The 21699-nt window shown below is 39.6% G+C and overlaps 1 protein-coding gene across 6 annotated transcripts in view; it reads right to left on the reverse strand.

Annotated features, from left to right (window-relative positions):
• BBX (BBX high mobility group box domain containing) overlaps positions 1-21699 on the reverse strand; it is a 285709-nt gene that overhangs the window by 101463 nt on the left and 162547 nt on the right. For all 6 annotated transcript variants that reach the window (XM_058731518.1, XM_058731517.1, XM_058731512.1 and 3 more), the window contains one exon: positions 2994-3164. In XM_058731518.1, coding sequence (XP_058587501.1) covers positions 2994-3155 — 162 coding nt within the window. In that variant the 5' untranslated portion in view covers positions 3156-3164. The remainder of the gene's footprint in view (positions 1-2993; positions 3165-21699) is intronic.

Raw genomic sequence — 21699 nt, forward strand, 5'->3', positions numbered from 1 at the left:
AAACAAAACAAAAAACACCTTAGGGGGAACAACATAGGTTATCATATTTTACTACAGATTATTTATTTTGCCAAATATGAATATTAAAAAATGTTGGCAACTACTATTTAATGTTACAATTATCTCATTAAATTAACCCCCAAAACGAATAAACAAATGAATAAATAGATAAAATTATATAAAAGTAAAAAACTCTCTATCTGGACTTAAATTTTTCTTTCACCAGGGCCCAGTAATACTTTGTAACAAATCAACACTTGTACCAGACCAGGATATGGAAACCACAGCTGGATGCAATAGAGAGCCATGAGTGGTTTTCAGCATAGAAGAGACATCACCAGATTTGTATTTTAGGATAACTCCTATCAGCAGTGTAAAGCATGAATTATAATATCAAAACGAGAAGCAATCCAAACTAGAGAAACCATTTCAAAGTTCGTTTCAGCTGTCCAGGTGAGAAAGGAGACAGGGTTGAATTAAGGCCGTAATGATAAGAATGGAGAAGTAAGAACACAGACAGTATTTATTTATGAGGTAAAGCCAAGAGAGTTGGTATCCAGTTGGATTTAACAGTTAAAAAAGGAAGAGTGCTTCTACCTTTAGTGGCAAGATTCCTTCATACACACCAGAGAATGCTTTTTCTCAAATGAGAGAAATTAGATAGGGTTGGGAGCAGAAAGATCGGTATCGGGTAGGCAAAATGTCAGGTGGTTCTCAGCAGAGATGTCTTGGCTGGGATTATGAACTGAGGTAAGAATACAAAGAAGGCAAGACTAGAAAAGTGGATGAGATCACCAGGTGTGGACTGAAAAGAGAAGGGAATTCAATGATTCCATTCTTTCTCTCAGTAACTGCGTACTGGGCAACTGATAGGGACCAGGCACTGTTCTAGGTGGGGCGGGTAAATCCATGAGCATATGAATTCCCTGCCTTCATGAAGCAGAAGAACAGCACAGCCAGCCTTTCATTCTGAACAGATCCCTCTGGCTGCTCTGTTGAGCAAAGACTGGAAAAGCAAGAGCAGAGGCAGGCAGAGCAGAATATATGCTAATCTGCACTAAAAATGGTGGTGGCTTGGACCAAGGAGGCTGTGGTGACCTTGCTAAGGAGGAGTCAAACTGAGAACATATGTAGAAGGTATGGCTTGAGAATATGCTAATAGATGGATGGATGCATATGAGACATGAGCAAAAGAAAACAGATAAGCTTTCTGATCTCACCAACCGGAAAGTTGGGGGCTCCCATTTACTGAGAAAGGGAAGATACAGGATGATGGGGTTCAAAGTTTCATTTTGAACACATTCAGACGGAAGTTCTGATTGGAGATCTAAGTGGATATGTCAAGAAAACAGTCAAAAATATCAGTGTAGAATTTAAGGATTGAGAAAGAAATTAAGAAGCCCACAGTGGGCCACCTGGGTGGCTCAGTAGGGTTAGGCGTCTGAGCATCTGATCAGGTCGTGATCTCACGGTCCATGAGTTTGAGTCCTACGTTGGGCTCTGTGTGGACAGTGAGGAGCCTGTTTGGGATTCTTTCTCTCTTTCTCTCTCTCTCTCTCTGCCCCTCCCCTGCTTGCTCTCTCTTTCTCTCAAAAAATAAAGAAACAAAAATTAATTTTTTCTTAAAACAAGCCCAGAGAACACCAATATTTGAGGGCAGAATAATGGAGGGGCATCAAGAGAATGAAGGTAGGAAGGTGAGGCTGGGAGTAGAAACAGTAACAGAAGGCAGCCTCCAGGACCAAGTGATCGACAGGCACAAATATGTCAGAAAGATCAAATCAGTATCAACTTGGCAATGGCCTCAAATAGAATGAGTAACAGTGGTCTCTCTGAAAAAAGAAGGGGAAGGAAAAGATGGGTGAGTGAAATAAGTATACAGATGAGTAGAGGAAGCTGAAGGAATCGTTTCTGGCGGCCTCTATTTTCTCTGTAAAAGAGGAGAAAAAGATCAACAGTGAGAGAGACTATAAAGAGGATCCAGATAAGATGTCTGCAAAACAGGAAAAACAGAAAAAAATGGAAGCTGACCCAAGCCTAGAACAAAAGACTGAATGGATGTCAAAGGTCTGCAGGATATTAAAAACAGGCTAATAAAAGTTGTAGTGACACGAAATATGTACTCATTTATTCTTCCATTGAACATACATCTATTCAATACTTGCTATGCGCCAGGCACCATTCTAGGTTCCAAGGAGTAAGAGGAGGATATGTGGGGCAAGACCTCTGCTCTTACTGCGCTTATATTCTAGTCTGGCAAGACAGACATACACAGGTATACAGCTAAGCGCAAGTTAAATGGTAAGAAACGCCAGGAAGGAAATCCTTGGACATGGAATGAGTTGGGTGGGAGGGTCACCTGAGATGATGAAGCCCCATCTCTTGGGGAGGTAGTCCTTGTGCTGAGAGCTGAATGAGGAGGAGGAGGAACCAGTTCCGCGTAGACTTGGAGGAATGTGTGGCTTTCTAAAGTCACCTGCATGGCTGTGTGACCTTCTAAATGAGAGCTGGCTGCTTAAGCATGAGACCAGAGAAGGGGACGGAGAGGACTGACTGACCACAGAGGACTGGTGGGGTTGAAAACAGCCAGATGTCATGAAGGCAGTGGAGATGAGGGCCGGAGCAGCTGCAAGGCTGTCCACAGAGGCAGGGCTAGGCTGAAGCAGAGAGAGGCCAGAGGGGCAACGAGGTGGGTGCCAGGCAAGTGCGTCAAATTTTAGAAATACCCCCATCTCCACTGCATTGGAGTGCTACCATGTTACCTGAAAATCATTAGTTAATAGACAGAAATACCACTGAAGAAGATCTGTTTCTGTCTAAATGATTAGGAAGTACAGATACTTTAGAAGCCCTCAATATCTGGAATAAACATATACATTAAGTAGTTAAATAGGATTCAAGTTATACAGACTTTTAGAAATGCATCTTTCTCACCAATCACTGTAGTTTCTGGAATGAATATTCAAAACTTCTATGTTAAACAGAAGAATTACCTTATCAATATCCTCCTCTTCGTCTTCCTCTTCCTCCTCTTCTGAAAAGTCAAGCAGTTTCTTTGCTAGCAATGGATGCCACTGAAGACACTTTCGTTTTGGTCGTTTTCCAGCCCCTTCTCCGTCTGCTGAGTGATCTTTATTTCTATTACTGCCTTTCATTACTGTGACCTGTGGTAAGGAAAAAAAGGAGAGAAACAGAGAGAAATCAAAGTAAATTTGATTAAAATTTGTTTATTTAGCTTCCTTAGCTTTAATTGGATTATAGTTTTAATGACTAAAGTATCTACCAGCTCAGGCGTTTACTGGATTCAGTAAGAATTCTAAGTACATAATCAAACATTCATTTTAGTTGGCTGAATGGAGCTAATAAAATTTGCCTTTTGTGAAATCTACTTCCTTCCACTCCGTAACTTCAGAACTCAAAACCCGAATACAGCAGTAGGATGCCTACAAGTTACTGTCACCTGTTCACACTTACTCGGGGTGGTGTTTCTCAAAGCTGTGCATCAGAAGACTGTGAAAAGATGGAGAGAAGAGGTGCTCACAGAGGTGGCCCTCCATACATTCTCCAATGGCTCCCATTTTATTGTAATAATTTACGTTTTGCACTCTACCATAAGAGAAATCTGAGCCTGGAGGGTTAGTAAGCAGAAAAAATACTCTGTAAGCATCAAATGTTTAGATTAAAATAAAACTATTTCATAAGATGACACACAATTTTTAAAAAGTAGCTGTGTGCAGCCTCCAAGGACCCAGTGTATGAAGTCACTGTAGGTCACTTAGCAAGATGAGCACCCTCTGTCCCCATCTGTGACACACATAATCACAAATATTTTGCATCTCTTCATAACATATGCACCCGAATCCAGTAACCAAGTTTTGCTCCCTAGGCTTTTTGTTCTTGCTCTTACCCTAAAAGGTGATTGGCTGAAATAGCTAAGCAATGACCAGCCTATGATGTGACAAAATCTTTTCAGAAGCCTAAAAACTAAGTTACTTTTGGATGACTTGTAAAACATTTTTTCTTAAAGATAAAAACAACACACATTCATATTTGTGCTAAAAATAGCACAAAATAAGGTTTGCATTCTCCATCACACCCAGCACCACGGCCGAGAGGTAAATCACACATGTCAATTTCTTATATGCATTCCCACAGTATTTTCCTAGTTCAATAGTTCTCATTCATTCATTTTAAGTAACAATATACAAATTATTGTCCATATGTACTCATGCAAAAATTCAAATATCCAAATGCTATCAACTTAAATGGTTCATGCTGATGATTACAAACACAAACACAGTTGCTGGTATCACATAAAAGTATAGCCTTTTTGGTCAGTAAAAGTGTGCATTGGTCCAAATGCTTGCAAAGTGGTATCAATAAACTTCTAATGCCATGTTGCTAAAACTAGATTTTCATAAAGTTTCAAGATTCATTCTGTTCTGAAGCCTTTGAAACAGCATGGCATAGGCAAATTTATCCTGTCTGTCATTGTTTCATGTTTCATGCTTAGGTCTTCCTCATTTCAAAACAACAACAACAAAAAATCATTAATATTTCTCTCTAGAACTGGCATGATTTCATTATAAAAAAGAATTTTAATACTGAACCAATCTGTAATTCATTCTGATAAAGGAAATAAGGATCTTATTCTTTTTTTCCCAAATAACTAGCCAACTCTCCCAGCAGCATTTGTTAACTAATCCAGCTTTTTCTCATTCCTTTGAAATGGCCCTTTTATCCTACACTAAATTACTTTATGTGTACATATCTATTTCTGGATTCTCTTCTGTCAATGATCATTTGCCTCTAACCTGTTTGCCTATCCTTTGACCAATTTTAAAAACCTTAGGGACTACATCATTCTGTATCTTCTTTTATATACAAATACAGCAGTAAACACAGCCATTTAGAAATTTTAACTTGCACAGATCATGCTCATCTAAGCCAACACACCTTTACCGTCCTCATTCTGTAATAACTACAGAATATTCCAAAATAAAAATGTATTGCAATTTATTCAATCATTCCAGTATTGATAATCAGATTATTTCTTATGCTGCAGTAAAATCTTTATTTTAATAAAATTTTTTAAATCTCCATCTTTATAAAAATCTTCAACTTATTAAAAGCTATGTTTAGTCAAAAGAAGGAGGGAGAGGAAAAGAAAAACATGTTCCTATGGCCTTTTTAGCAAGAAACTTCTGCTGAGTCTCTGAAGCAATTATATGATTCATGTGGCTGCCTCGAGAGTGTAAAAAGTTACTGAAAACTCTAAATGGAATTAGTTATTTGCTATGCTCTTAATAAAGCAACAAAGGTTTCTCGTGAACTGATAGACCATAGACCATTTAACAATTCTCATTCTATCTATAAATAAAATTTGGCACAGGCAACCCAATTTCCAAAAATACCAATGCTATGTAGAGAGAAGAGGAAGCCGTTATTTTTGTGGCTTATTAATCACTTCAGGATGAGCTGGTTGAGTGGCAAGTAAACCCATATGGTGGCCCCAATATTTTCGGAGGTATAACATTTTTATGGCCTTTTGTTTTCCACTTAAAAAAATCCCTTTAACATTTCTTATAAGGCTGATTTAGTGGTTATGAACTCATTTAATTTTTGTTTGTTTGGGAAACTTTATCTCTCCTTTAATTCAGAATAATCTTGCCAGGTAGATTATTCTTTTTTTTTTTTTTTTTTTAATTTTTTTTTCAACATTTATTTATTTTTGGGACAGAGAGAGACAGAGCATGAACAGGGGAGGGGCAGAGAGAGAGGGAGACACAGAATCGGAAACAGGCTCCAGGTTCTGAGCCATCAACCCAGAACCTGACGCGGGGCTCGAACCCACGGACCGCGAGATCGTGAGCTGGCTGAAGTCGGACGCCCAACCGACTGCGCCACCCAGGTGCCCCAGATTATTCTTAGTTGTAGGTTCCCCCTGCCCCCCTTTCAATCCTTTGAATGTATCATGCCACTCCCTCCCTTCTGGCCTACAAATATTGCTGCTAAATATTTGATGGGTCTTAGAGGGGTACCCTTGTATGTAACTAGTTGCTTTTCTCTTGCTTTTAAGATTCTCTTTAATTTTTGACATTTTAATTATGATGTGTCTTGGTGTGGATCTCTTTTGAATGCATCTGGTCAGGTGCTCTCTGTGTGTCTGTTTTCTTCTCCATGTTAGTGAAGTTTTCAGCTATTACTTCTTCAAGAAGTTTTTCCCTCTCTCTTCTCCTCCTGGCACCCCTATAATGTGAATGTTAGCATCCTGTTACTGTCCCAAAGGTTCCTTAAACCTTATTTTTTACAAAATGATTTCAGGAGTAGTGACTCATCACTTACATATAACACCCAGTGCTCATCCCAACAAGTGCTCTCCTTAGTGCATCCTTATTTTTTTTTAATTGTTTTCTTTTTGCTGTTCATCTGGGCGATTTCCACTACCCTGCCTTTTAGATGTCTGTTCTGTTCTGCATCATCTACTTTAGCTGTTGATTCCCTTCAGTATATTTTTCATTTCGGTTATTGTATTCAGCTCTGACTGATTCTTTTTTATATTTTCCTTCTCTTTGTTGAAGTTCTCACTGGGCTCATTCATTCTTCTCCCAAGTTTGATGAGCATCTTTATGACCATTATTTTGAACTATTATTTATCAGGCACACTTTGTTTCATTTAGTTCCTTTTCTGAGGTTTTGTCTTTCATTTGGAACATATAATTTTGCCTGACTTTCTGTGTTTGTTTGTATGTATTAGTAGGCCAGCTAAGTCTCCTGGTCTTGAAGGAGTGGCCTTACATAGAAAGTTTCCTGTGGGGCCTAGAAGTGCAATGCCCCCTGGTCACCAGGACCAAGTGTTCCAGGGGTGTCTCCCGAGTGGGTGGTGTACAACCTCCCGTAGTGGCTAGATTGGAATAGGTGCAGGTGCTCTAGTCAAAGGGCTGGCCCCAGCCTGGTTGGCTGCAGTGTCTGGCCATGCTATGGTAGCACTAATGGGTGGGCCTGGACTCCAGTGTAGCTGGCTGAGAGGCCTGGCTACTGTGGTATTGCTAGGCAGGGCTGGCCCCTTGTGTAGCTGGCTGCGAAGCTTGGTTATGACTGTTGTGGTCATGCTAGTGAATGGGACTGCCTCCCTCCCTGAATGCCAGCTGCTTTGTGGGGACTCTAATCCAGGCTGAGGCTATATGCTGGGTGCAGTGGGGCAGGATCTTTTGGGGGCGGGGGGGGACACACAGAGGTTTCAGCCAAGGGCTCTTGCTGAGTGTAGTGAGGTAGACCCACTCTGGGGAAGGCTGGGGGTGCTAGTCCTGGCCAAAGTAACTTGCTGGGACAGAGGCTGCCTGGTGGTGGGGAGCAGCAGGAGAGTGGGAGCCACTTTGCTGGGTTGCAGTCTCAGCGAAGGCTGCCCACCAGGGCAGGAGCCCCTTTGGAGGGATGTCTTCTGGGGTGAGTCAGCAGAGGAATGCAGGGGGAGGAATGAGCAGTGCTAACAAGGTAGATGGAGAGTATCAGAAATGGCTCCCACAAGCGACAAGGCTAGCTAGGTCAAAGGAAAGAAAAATGGTGCCTTCCAGTGAATGCTTCCATTCCCAGAGAAATTTCCTACAGATCCCTGCTGCTCTGGCATATACCCTAAAATTAGTCAAAAAACATTTTTCATATATGGCCCAGGTGTTTTTCAAACTGCTCTCTGCTGGGTCTTAGAGCAAGTGAGATTGTGCGTGAGTCCTTTAACATCAGAGTCCTAGTTTCCCATAGCCCTCTGCTCACCTGTTGTTAAGCCCTGCTGACTTTCAAAGCCAGACATTATGGGGGCTCATCTTCCTGGAGTAGGAGACTGCCCGATGTGGGGCTGGACCTCCTTGCTCCTCAGAGAGAACCTCTGTGTTGGTGATATCCCTACTGTGTCTCTGCCCCTCCTACCCTTCTCGGTGTGGCTTTTTCTTTTTATCTTTAGTTGTGGAAGACCTGTTCTGCTAGTCTTCAGAGAGAGTTGTTCCATATATAGTTGTAGTCTGAGTACGTGGTCTGTGGGAGGAGGTCAGCTCAGAATCATCCTACTCTGCATCTTAATCCTATCTTTGTTTATGTAACACACTTTTTATTTATTTATTTATTTATTTATTTATTTATTTATTTATTTTATTTTTATTAAAAAAAAATTTTTTTCTTAATGTTTTTATTTATTTTTGAGACAGAGAGAGACAGAGCATGAGCAGGGAAGAGGCAGAGAGAGAAGGAGACACAGAATTGGAAGCAAGCTCCAGGCTCTGAGCCATCGGCACAGAGCCCGATGCGGGGCTCGAACTCACAGACTGTGAGATCATGACCTGAGCCGAAGTTGGACGCTCAACCGACTGAGCCACCCAGGCGCCCTTGTAACACACTTTTTAAATAAATAATAAAATAAATCAATGGGAGACTAATTAATTATGCTATTTAATTATGTGTGACTGTGTTTAAGTATATGTGCCTGTGTGTGTGTGTGTGTGTGTGCATAATTTTAATATTCAAAGACAAAATAGTATATACGAAGAATTAAATTAATGGATGGTACATGTGGCTTTGAGGTTCAGAATAATCACATTCACATGTGATTTCTTTCCCATGTAGTGGACATGCCACTATAGATACTGTATGTCTTTTCTGATAATCCCCAAGTTAATCTCTCCTTCCCCAGAAATCCACTAGACTTTGCACTGCTAACGACACCACATTTTCCCTTGAATTACAATTATATGGATACATCCTACCTCCCTCACTAGGCCTTTTATTAATGATCCAAGACTATTTACCTTTATGTGCTCAGAAGCATCCTGGCTCAGTCAGTTGTGAGAGTTGTTACAAGCAACCATGTGAATCCCTGCACTAAATGGTGATAATTCATTGTTTTCATACATCCAAATGGCTTAAAAATTAACCCCTGTATCTCTCATTCCCCTGAATTCAGATATTTTCTCTTGATTGGGAAAAAAAGGGTGACTGAAAACTACGTGTAACTGTGACATGCAAGCTGCGGTGGTATGTGGTGTGTAAGAACCATCGGCCACCTGAGCTGTGGAAGAAGAACAAAGGAAGAGGGACAGAAATATTTTTACCATTCATTACAGATGAAAACGTGAACAAATGAACTGGACATGATATACTTTGGACAAAATAGTCAGGAAATGTGTAACTGATGTAATGACTATAAAATACCTCAAACTATAAACTGGATACTTTAATAATTGATAGTTATCTGATTACTTTTTAATTTCTTACAGATCAGTTTTCACACGGTTGAAAAGAAGAAAAGGAGTGGGGGGAAATGATGCTCCTGATGATCAGTCAGAAGTAATGAGAAAATAAGAAAGGACAATGAAAAGAAAGGATGACAAAAAAGTAGAAGAAACAAAGAAGGCAGACTTTTGAGACTTAAGCCCATTACTCTTCTTATTTCAACAATAAAGAGAAAACTGTTAATTTCTGACAGTAACAGAGGCTTACACTTGTAATTATTTTGCCACTAAAAACCCCATGTATTATAAAGTTTGGCTTCCTGTTCTTGAACAAGAACAAATTAAGCTAACCTCTATACACAACAAATGAAGCAACGGGCAGACTTTATTTAAAAGGGGTCATTTTCCATTCTGCACTGCAACTCCAGAATAACTGAAATCAGATTATTTAACTATCAGTGGACTCTACTTGAAAGACTCAGTACCATCAAATTATGCTGCTGAGATGGTCAAATCACAGAAGCTAAAGGTCCTGATCCAAAATCCTGAATATTATTTATCTTGTAATAACAAACCAATCCGTGTGTGCCTTCCTATGCCAAGATGAGTGACTCTAATTAGATAATCACTGTTTAACTAAATACAAGCCAACTTGGTGATAAATTTTTAAAAAGTTAATTTAACTATTATTCAGGTTTTCATTTTATTTATTTTTAAATGTTTATTTACTTTTGACAGAAAGAAAGCATGAGCAGTGGAGGGGCAGAGAGGGAGGAGGACAGAGGATCTGAAGCAGGCTCTGTGCTGATAGCAGAGAACCTGATGCAGGTCTCGAATTCCCAAACCATGGGATCATGACCTGAGCCCAAGTCGGACACTTAACCAACTGAGCCACCACGGCGCCCCTTAACTGTATTACTCAAAAGTAAGCTCACTCATGAAGACTTTACTGAGGTCAAAATCCTTCATGAGGATTTTAAAGAAGAAATGTCACAAAAGAAATGGTACAAACCAAACACCACACTTCACAAAAGAAAACAATGGACACTGAAGCCTGGCAGGTTTCATTTGGAATCCTGCGTCTGCCACTAACTACTTGTTATAGAGTTATTAATCTTGCTAACCTTTCCTCATATGTTGAAACTGAATAATAGCTCTACTGTGAGAACACTTTATGTATAATACCCAGCACAGAATCTGGCACCCAGAAAGCTCTCACTCTGTGTTAGTAAATCCTCCCTTTTCCCACAAGCTTTTTAGAGGGAGTATGGGTTTTAACTGACAGCCTCGGCTTGCTTAAACTCAGCCGAAGATACTGTTCAAAGAGAACACATGTCTTCCATTTAACCATAGCCCACGTGCTTCCAAGATGATAGAATCCCCAGACTCGAAAACTGAAAAAGAAAGATGGAAAGTTTCCTTTCCTTTGTCTGTGTGATATACAGTCAGAAACAGTTCCTTGGCACAGTCATAAATTTTGTGAATGAGATCCTCTTAGTCTTTCTATCATCTTGTCTCACAACGTCGGCAATCAGTACACTTCAGTCTTTAAAACACTGTGTGAACTGAATGCTGTCACAGGGGCATTTTAGAGTTTCAACTGTTTCCTAAATGTCCCAGTAAAATCCCATCCAAATCATATTAATGGAAATTCAGACCCAGTGAGACAGGGGAAGGTAAAAGAGGCCCATGAAATCTCAGTGTTGGACACCACACATTCTAACGACAAATAAGGCCTCCCCTAGGTCCAACTAGGACGGCAAACCTTCACAATTCTCTCATGTCTACAGAGAAGAGGAAAAACCACCCAAAGAGACAGCGACAAATGGTGGCTGCAGAGTTCCACGCAAATTAGACTGACCTGCTTAAAATCTTCCTTACAGGGAGCCCTGCTGCTTTCAAGACACACCTTGCTTCTGTCTTTCCATGGGGTCCTGCTGACAGAGAAGCTGGCAAACACACCAACTCTGAAGCCCTTGCTCACCCCAACATTCTCCCATTTTCTGTCAAAGTTCTTCTCATCCTCCAAGGCCCAGGTCACATATCCCTTCCTCTCTAAGGCTTTCTATAAAAAATCTTAAAAATCCATCACTCTCTGCTCTTTGATTGTACTTGATCTTATTAGGTCAAGCACACCAGTGTTTTACAGTTTGTTTTACCCATGCCAACCTCCCACCCACTCCCCAAAAAACCCAGGATGCAAACTTCTAGAGAGGAGGTGCCATGGTTTCTTCCTTTTCCGTCCCAGGGAGTGGCACTGAGCCTGGTACACAGCAGGCCCTGAAAAAGTACTGCTCATCATTTCCTCACCTAACACTTAACCACATATAACAACTGCCCAGAACGATGTGTTCCTAGCAATAATTTTTAAAACAATACTAGTATGCAGCTACTATTTATAGTTCCTATGTACTTAATGTTCATTATCTCATTTGGTCCTCACAAGAAACCTCTGAGGCAGGTACTACTATGAATCCCAGCTGGAGAAGCTGAGGGCTAAGTAACTTGCCTAGGGTCCCACAGTTAGCCACGGAGAAGATGGCATCAGAACCAGGAAGCCTAACTCAAGAGCCCAAACACTTACACAGGAAACGGATCTAACGGAAAGCCTTCCATCTGTTGACTCTCGGGGCACTTTCCATAGGACAATGGGCCTATGGAAATACCAAATATACCTAATGGGCCATGGAAATACCAAAAGGGAGAGCCGAGGGGATGGAAAGTGAACACTTCCAGGCTTCACAGCAGAAAAGTGAGTGCACATCTCTGATGACTCTAAGTGACAAATTAGATTAACTCAAGTTCTTTGAAGATAAAAGCCTTACAAGTGCTCATCTTTACTATTTATTATAATTCTAATGACAATTCTTCTTAACTGTAGACAGATTAAATGAAAAATACCTCACTCAATAAAGTAATACTCTCATTATAGAAGCAATTCAGTTACTCTATTCATGCAAAGAGTATCTTTAAAGGCACTCCTTATTGAAAAGCAGTAGCTCTTCAGGTTGAAACTTTAACTCTGTCAAGATGTTATCTATATGCTCTTCATGAATACTAATAAGACACCCACTATTTAAAGGGCTTAGCTGTACTGGTAGTTCGGGTCCCTGTGCCCTTACTTCATGAAGGAGTATGTATTTTTTTTATTTATTTATTTTTTTTTATTTTTTAGTATATGAAATTTACTGTCAAAGGAGTATGTATTTTAAGATCCCTACTACACTTCCCCTCCATGACATTTAGCCTTAGGAGAGCTTAATTTAACACACTGCTCTAGGCTGCAGAGACAGACAATAGCTACCTTAAAAGAGATAAAGTATCAAAAGGGGTGACTTAGGGAGAAAAAGCTATTTACATACAGAATTCAACAGGCTAGGACACTCCCTCACCATGTACCTCAAGAAGCCTAACTTTGTTTTCCTATAATTTTATGCTGTTTACATTCTTAATCAGAAAGTCACCAAATTTCTATTGCTCAACAGGCCTAGCATAACACATTTGCCTTCCTTCTAAATTAACAAAGGTTAGGACATAATTATCACACTGACAAGAATCTAAAGCACAAGATGACAAGTTCTTGAGTGTCCTCCTCATGTATTCTAAGTGCAGCTGAACACATTATTTATTGATCACCTGGTGAGCTATGCATTGTGGGAGTTAAGTGTTTAGCCTTACCTCCCATTCAGCTCACCACCCCCCACTGCCCTCCTGCCCGTAGGTATCTGTCCTGTTTGCCACACCCACCTGGTGCTTCTGAACTGTAATTCCTCTGCTCTCCCAGACCTGCACACCAGACACCCCTGACTCACTATTCTACAAGCCTCTCTGAACTGCCATTTCTAAAAAGCTGTCTTTATTTGCCCCAATTCCTATTTCTTTCTTTCCTAAGCACCTTTTTGACCCACCACATTTAATGGCTGTGCCATACTTTTTGACACTTGATTATATAACAATTATCATTTTTTCTGTACAGCATAATGATTTCATGTGAATTACTCCCACAAAGACCCTTGAAGGTAATGAACATGCCAGATGCTTTTTTTCTGGATCTGTCAGAGCAAACATCCCCATACTAGACAGGGAGACGCTCAGAGAATACATGAAGAAGCAAACACAGAAATGATACTTTTAAGCTTTCTAATTAGCTTGCCTTTACACTGTTTTACTAAAAAAAGAAGAGTTATGTAAGACTTGAACAGGAAATAGAGAAGGAAAAGTAAAACCCCAGGAAAGGCTGTTCAGAAGGGAAAGGGAGAGACCAGAAGAAACAGGCAAATTGACAAGGAGATGTAATAAATATAATGAAATCTAAGTCACTACCAAACAGCTGTTGATACTAGTCTAAAGACACATTCTAAGTAGCCTTATTCCCATCTCTGGTTATTTGTCAATGACTCTTATTACTCTCTCAAACAGCAGATCATAGTACCTTCAGCTCAATAGCTCTCTTTTCCTTTCAGAACTGGATGCTAATAAACCCCAACTCTGAGCCCCTCCATTTCTCTTCCCTAGGTCTGCCCTAGGTTGCTGGCTGCTCCCCTGGTCTGACACTACCACACAGTTTCCAATCCCAAGTTGATCTTCAGGCTCGTCGGCAACCCTTTCTCACTCGTCTTATTCAGTCTTAACCAACCCACAGTTCCCATTATGAATTCTCAGGTTTTCCTCAACCCCTATTAATGATGAGTGAAGATAACAGTAATAATGAGATATATATGCATATATAAAATGCTTCTATATACATAATGCTTCTGTATATGTTGCTTCCTACAGACCAGAAACTAAGAGCTTTATATTAATTCTCTTAACTCACAACAAGCCTAAGAGGTAGGTACTATCATTATCTCCTCTTTACAGATGAGAAAACTGAATCACATAGAACATATAATTTGCCTCTTTAGTTTACAAATTAACGAGATTTTTTATTATATGCATTTGTCACATGGGTAGGGCATAATCACACTGGCAAGAAGTTGAGTCACAAGAGGACAAACTCCTGGAGTCTCATTTACTGATAGTGCAGTTGGACACATATTTACTGATCATCTAATGAGCCATACATTGTTTGTAAATTATATGATGTCCAAGATCCCAATGTTAGCACATAACTGGTAGAGCCAGTATTTGAACTCAGGAGGTCTAGCTTCAGAGTCTCTCGTTCCTGCCCATTATACAACATTGCCTTCTAATAACCAAATTTATTGAATGTTTGCTACAGGCTAATAAACACTTTACATGAAATAACTTCTTTAATCCTCAATACAACTCTGAGAGAAAGGTACTATATATGAAGCAATTAAGAATGACAAAGCTTCAGCAACATGCTTGAGCCACTCTGTCAGCACGTGGAGGAGGGGCCGGGTTTCAAACCTGGGATTTCTGCCCTCAGAGCATTCCATCACTTTTCCCCATTGTCCTTCCCACCACAATGCTAGCCATTCTAAGAAAATGCTTTTGCCTTCTGGTTCACAGGAAGGTCTTCTTTGTGTGAGCTCTCCCAAAGCTCCACAAGCTCCCAGTCTGCCAATTCCAAAACTTGCATCTTTCTTCTTCCATTTTCTCTCAAAGGCAGAGATTCAAGGTCAACTTCTCTCATTCTCATTATGTGCTTTTTAATCTCTTATCCTGCTACCCTGGGCCACTAGTCTTTCAGTTTCTTTCTTTGATGAACTATTGATAAACTGTCAACAGTTCCTTCTAGTTAATACCTTCTCCTACACAATCTCAAGGCTAAAACAACACTCTTTGAATCCCCCTCCTCCCTTTGGCTAGTCCTCTTTAGTTTGTACAAAGTAGCCTCCAGCCATCAAGCCAGGAAGACTGCCTAACTCCAGGCCATGTAGCTAGCAGCCAAGAAGTGGCTTGCCTGGTGCTAACATTGTTCACGGGCTCGACCTTGCACCTTATTTTCTGACTGGGCTCCTAATCTTCTTGGTTCTAAACCCCAGGATTAATTTCCTAGAAAGCTCTCCAACACATTTCAACTCAAGACAGGCTCTGGCTTCTCTACCTCACTATTACTCGTACTCACACCTTTGATTTTGAGCCTCTCAGAGAAAATACCTTGTCTGGGGCAGGCTTCCGACTCCACCATATACACCTGGGAAGAATGCCAGAACCTGGTGCACAGAACTGGACATTCCATCCCCTTGACATAAACCTCCAGAACACACAGACATTTCTCTTTTTCCTCACCATAAATTCAAATCTTTGGAGTGCCTTCTTGCCCTGATATCCTCTCACCAAGTTCTGCCCCTTCTGCCTCATGTATGTGGTCCACTCCTCATTCAGCCCTACCACACTGATTCAGCAGTCAGCTCTTCCGGACTATAGGTGTGCTGACTTCAATTCTCCACACCACAAATGTCTGCTCAGGCTCTGCATGAATCTCTTCAACAGTCCTTTAACGTTCTCAGGAAAAAGTCCAACCTTCTTCCTTCATTTAACACACAAGACCGTTCCTGTCTTGGTCCCTGCTTGCTTTTACGGCTCAGGTTTCTCTGCTCTGTTATCACTTTAAAAGCTCTGCCTACACGGAGCCACATGCCATCACTTGGAATTTGCCATGGCCTCTGACCTCTCAGCATGCGCACAAGTGTCTCCCTGCAATGGAACTCAATCCTGCTTCGGGGCTTAGGTTGGATCTTACCTCAGGCCTGTTGGCCCTTTCTAGTCTGAGAGAGATGCTCCCCGTGAGTCCTCAAACACCTTATACTCTACTCAATAAGCCACAATGAAGTGGCCTGTTTTCTTCTTTATATCCCAAATTTATATCTTCTTTATATCCCAAATGACTGTAACAGAGAACAGAGGCTATATAATGCTCACCACGGCATCTCAGGGCCTGACACAGAGCCAGGCACATTGTGGGCAAATACTGATTCAATGAATGAGCTCCAGGACATTCCCTGCAGTCTATTCCTATCATTCTGTCCCCTCTCCTAATTGTCACCGCTTCTTTTCTACTTCATCCTCACTATGCCCTGCTCTTTTTTCCTGCTGAGATCTTCCAGCTCCAAAATTCCCAGCACCCAATCAACTAACATACTCAAACTGCCAAACCAGAAAACCTGGCAATTTTACTTGTTCAGAAATAGTTTCTATTCAGATGTCAAAATGACTCGTAATGAATAATTTGACCTCACAAGAGAAATAATTATCCATTCCCTATTCTCTTGTACCCATTGCTGAACACTGATTATTTAATCTTCTGTGCACCAGTTTACATACAGCCCTTTAAATTTTAAGAATGATCGCATGTATTCTTAAAAAGTAAATGTAGTAGGGGCGCCTGGGTGGCTTAGTAGGTTAAGCGTCTGATTTGGGCTCAGGTCATGATCTCACAGTTCATGAGTTCAAGCCCCAAATCAGGCTCGGTGCTGACAGCTCGAAGCTTGGAGTCCGTTTTGGATTCTGTGTCTCCCCTTTTTCTCTTCCCCTTCCTCGCTTGTGCTCTCTCTCTCTCTCAAAAATAAGTAAACTTTAAAAAAATTAAATGTATTATACTTCATCTAAAATGATTGACTCACTTTGGTTTATATGACTTAGTTTTTTTTTTTTTTTCATTTAAAAATAATAATCAGTCTGGATGTCTTCCATCATCCTGCTCTCTAAATATAACATAAAAAATAACAAAAACCAAAAAAAACCAGAAACTGTGGTTCAGCAAAAAATCAACAATCTGTGATATCTCTATTTGGAATTTCTTTTTCCTAAGCTACTGCTCTTTATTCTAAAAAGACAGCAAACAACTTAAGTTACAGTTAAACTTATTTTACTTAATAAAGCAAAACCTCTTGTTTTAATGGCTATGAAACAAAAATCTTAATTTTTCCCAAAGTAAAAAAAACATTGATATATCTTATGCTAGTAGTCATAGATAGTATTTATTGAAATAGCTTATCCTAGCTTCTGCAATGTCTACCTGCGTTACACTTTGGCATGCTAGAATTGAGGTAACTCCTTATTTACTAGATTACACATTACAAGGATGTAGGATGTCGCTGATCCTTAAATTCCCAAATACTTAGGGGAGGCTGGGTGGCTCAGTTGGTTAAGCGAAGACTCTTGATTTCGGCTCAGGTCATGATCTCGCATTCAGGAGACTGAGCCCCATGTGGGATTCTGTGCTGACAGCACACAGCCTGCTTGGGATTCTCTCTCTGCCCCTCCCCTGCTCACTGGCTAGTACACACGCTCTCTGTCTCAAAATAAATAAATAAACTTAAAAAAAAATTAAAAAATAATAAATTCCCAAATACTCAGAATACTGCCTTTAATATAGTATGTATTTAATAAATATTGTTTAAAATTTGTGAATTTAATGATACTGTATCAAACTGCACATTTGTTAAGGAAATTAATTAGAATGCATAGGGAACTTTGATACATTTATATTTTCTGTTTGGAGTTAAGGAGAAAACTATTTTATACTTGTTTCAATACTGGTGAAATTTTTTTCTTAAATACATTCCCATTTTCTGACTTAATGTGCATGATACAAAAGTACTTGCTTGCTAATTCAGAGTCAGAACAGTGCCCTGTTCAGAACATTAGCCATTCCCTTTACATTCGTTTCAGGTGGTATTCTTTTAACGTGTTTGGGCTGAATGTGCTCTGACCTCAGTGCCAAGTACTGAAAGCTTGTTTTTATTTTAAAAAATGTATTAACTTTATGGCATTTGTTTCAAAAAGTTCTTCACATCACAGAATTAGCACACACAAAAAAGAAGTTTCTATTTGTATATGATTTGCCTTTTTTCCTTTTCTATTTTTCTATCATTCACCCAAGAAAGAATACAAACAGAAATTTTAGTATGAGTCGTTTTAGTATCCTCCTTCCTTCTGTTTTTCTCTTATTCACAGTGTGAGAGTGGGCATTATTACCCACAAGATACATGTTTACTGAGGCATCTTGGAGTATTTTTCCTACAGCCCAATTTACATAAATCTCCCTCTGCTGGCCAAATTTTTACCTTCTGGCATCCTATTTAAATACAAAGGTAATGCTTTATAGTATAAACAAAAGCTCCTCTATAAAGAATTATAAACTATATAAACCTGACAAGTCACTTAAAAATCTTTTCTACATCATTAAGGATTGTGTTTGCTGATTTCAGAGAGAAGTAAAGTACTGAGTTTAAACAAAAAACTTTTCAAATTTAGTATCTTTTCCCCCCTGAGCAAGATTCTTAATTCTACTAAGACCATTTCTCATTAAGTTCTTTTTCTTAATTAAAAAAAAAATTTTTTTTAAGTAAACTCTACCTCCAACATGGGGCCGAACTCATGACCCCAAGATCAGAGTTGCATGCTCTATGAGCCGGCCAGGGGCTACACTGCTACCCATGAGCCCACACTGCTTTCCTCCCCACCTTTTTTTTTTCCAGATGGCAGTTGTTTTACTGACATATCTAAGAAATTCCGTTTTGATTTTTATAATAAAGCGCTTTACAATATGGAATTTGAGTACATTGCATTAATAAGTTCTAAACATTTTCTAGTAAGAAAAATTGGTAGTTATTAAAACCTCCTAATCTACTTTAATTGCTCTCTCATTATGTATCACTTTGTGATTTGCAAAGCTTTTACTATACACATTCATTTATTTAACATTCTACAGTCTTAAGAAGTGAGTATAATTATGCCCATTTTACAGCTGAGTGAGAGGAGCCTCAGAGATACTTACATAATCTTCCCAATGCCATTAAGGGGTAAACCAAGGACAAGCCTAAGAACTCTGAGCTTTAATCCCAAAATACAGGTATTTTCTTCCATCTAACTGTATCACTGATTTTATTTTTTAATCAATATATTTATATAGAAGGAAAGGTAATTGATTTACAAACCTTTTTAGCATTTAATTAGTCTCTTAGTATTTACTTTAGCTAGAGAATTCCCAAATTTCCATTCATATTTCCAAATCGTCTTTCATATGGATTTAGCCACACTAAATACATTGTGGGAGGGGAGAATCAGGGCACAAGAAAGCATGTGTATCTGTGACTCAGTGTACTTTTCTTCACTTTGCATTTTGTAAATATTGTTGTTACAGCTCCTAACGTGCTCTCAGAAGTCGTTATGACTGACAGCCCTGAGTGCTGTGTCTTTCAAAACAAATACGCTTTATTGATGGACAGCACATGCAGCTCCATCAAATTATTCTGAAAGACAGGGTGAAACAAACAACATGATTTCTCAACTAACTTCAGCATTCTGCACTGAATACAATAGTCAGGTTACAGTTTCACGGGTATCATGAAAGCTTGTCATTTCCATATGCAGCACATGTAACAGAAGGGCACTACAAATCTGCCATATAATCCCAGAGGAGCACACAACTTCCCATGTTTGCCACACAGATTTTTAAGCACAAGCAGTAATTCAGAACATATTTAGAACAAAAAAAAGTCCTTATGCATATGCCCAAGTATTTACTGGTTTTTTAAAAATATGTAATAATATATATTTTAAAAATATGTAATAATATATGTAATAATATACTTTGAGAAAAAAGTTTGGGCAAGAATTTGAAAAAGAACCAACTGGAATAAATAAAATATGCTTTATCACCCTGATTTTAGGAAAAAGGTAAATAAAACCTGTCACTGTCTGGTGCATATTAAAAATCACAATTGAACAGCAAATGTCAGACACATTATCTATATCCCATTATAGCATTTCTCAAACTGGAAGGCAAGGCTCATTGAAAAAATTCTGCTTGCTGAGCTCTCCCAGCAAGAACTACCAAATCAGTTGGGATTTGAGAACTACCAAATCAGTACTTGAGAGGTGGGCAGATTCCTAGAGCTCTTATATAGCTGACAGAAGGAGACTTCCTGATCCTAAGTCAATCTTTTAAGGACCTATTAATGGACTAGTATTAAGAGAGATGACACTGATTATGAAAGATGAGTTGGGCCAATAAAGGACTTATTGGCAAGGTAAAGTCTATATAATAATGAAACAATTTGGGAGTTAGACAGCATGTAATAGAGTGCAACAAATGCAGTCCAAACCATCAGGGAATAGACAGTATATAATAATAATAAGACATTCTTAACACTCAGATTCTTGGCAATTACAAAAGCCATTGAAGAATTGAGGCAATTCTCTTAACTCACTTTGATGACCCCAATTTGTCCCACTGTTAACTTTAAACTAATGGCTGAACTCATTCCCATCAACAAGGACACAGCCAGGGGTGAACTCCAGGTTTGGGGAGCTTCCTGTCACTGCACCTTTGGTCAACTCTGACCTGGCTTCTCTTACTCTGGGCATCACAAAAATAGCTCTTTGAAAAAGCTCCTGAAAAAAATTAGTCAGATCCTTGCCATGATTTAAGGCCAGGGTAGGGTCTGCAACTTACCACAGGATGACACAGCTGGGAGGAAGTCAGGTGGCCGGCCATTCCTGAAATCTCAGGTTTGACTTAAGAAGAATTGGTGGGACTTTATGGGAAAATGATGCTTACAGGAGAAGAAAACTGGAATGGTGTTGGTATTCATAAGGAACTGGTCAAAGATGATCTGAGAGAGGTGTGGTGTAAAACCGTGCTTCTCATGCTTCTCATACTCGTTCTACATGGAGAGAAGCAGGGAACTAGAAGACCAATGACAGTAACTGATTGGGACTGAAGGTACCCAGCATCGAGCCCTGGCTTTCATCTTGCAAAAAGAGAACCTTCTAATACCAGGTCTATTTAAGGACAAAATTAGCAATTGACGGAGTAGGAAAACTGTGGAAGGCCTTCAGCATTGGAAAGTTGTTCTAGATGACCCTGAAGGCCCATTATACCACTCTGCTGATTTTACCTTGATATCTTCAGCTGTGGCCAGCCTGTAGCACAGAGCCCACCACCTCCCTCCTGTACATGGGAAGACACAATAAATCAGCTTTCACAGCCCTCACACAGCCTTTACACTGATGACAATTTCTCACTAGTATCTGTGGGCTTAAAAAAGTTTCAATGGCTGTTTTATGCATTTCCCCCATGTTGTTTTTCTCAGTTTATGCCAATCCCCTTCCACCATTCATTAACATATATATACACCTATATGATATATAGTATAAATTCTATACTTTGAATACAATTCGAATTTTGTGTATCTTCACTATGTTGTTTTTTAACTATTAATATTTTAAAAACTTTTTTTTTTTTTAAGGTTTATTCATTTTTCAGAGACAGAAAGAGACAGAGAGTGAGTGGGGTAGGGGCAGAGAGAGAGGAAGACACAGAATCTGAAGCAGGCTCCAGGCTCTGAGCTGTCCACACAGAGTCCGACACAGGGCCCGAACTCATGGACGGCGAGATCATGACCTGAGTGGAAGTCAGACGCTTAACCGACTGAGCCACCCAGGAGCCCCAATATTTTAAACACTTTTTATGTGCTTTCTTAGAATCCCACAATAAGAAAAAAAATAACTTTTCTAACGTTTCAATAAAACTCTACCAATATCTTTTTAGAAAGTGTATGGG

This window comes from Neofelis nebulosa, chromosome 5 (genome assembly GCF_028018385.1).
Source record: "Neofelis nebulosa isolate mNeoNeb1 chromosome 5, mNeoNeb1.pri, whole genome shotgun sequence".
In the NCBI taxonomy this organism is placed as follows: Eukaryota; Metazoa; Chordata; class Mammalia; order Carnivora; family Felidae; genus Neofelis; species Neofelis nebulosa.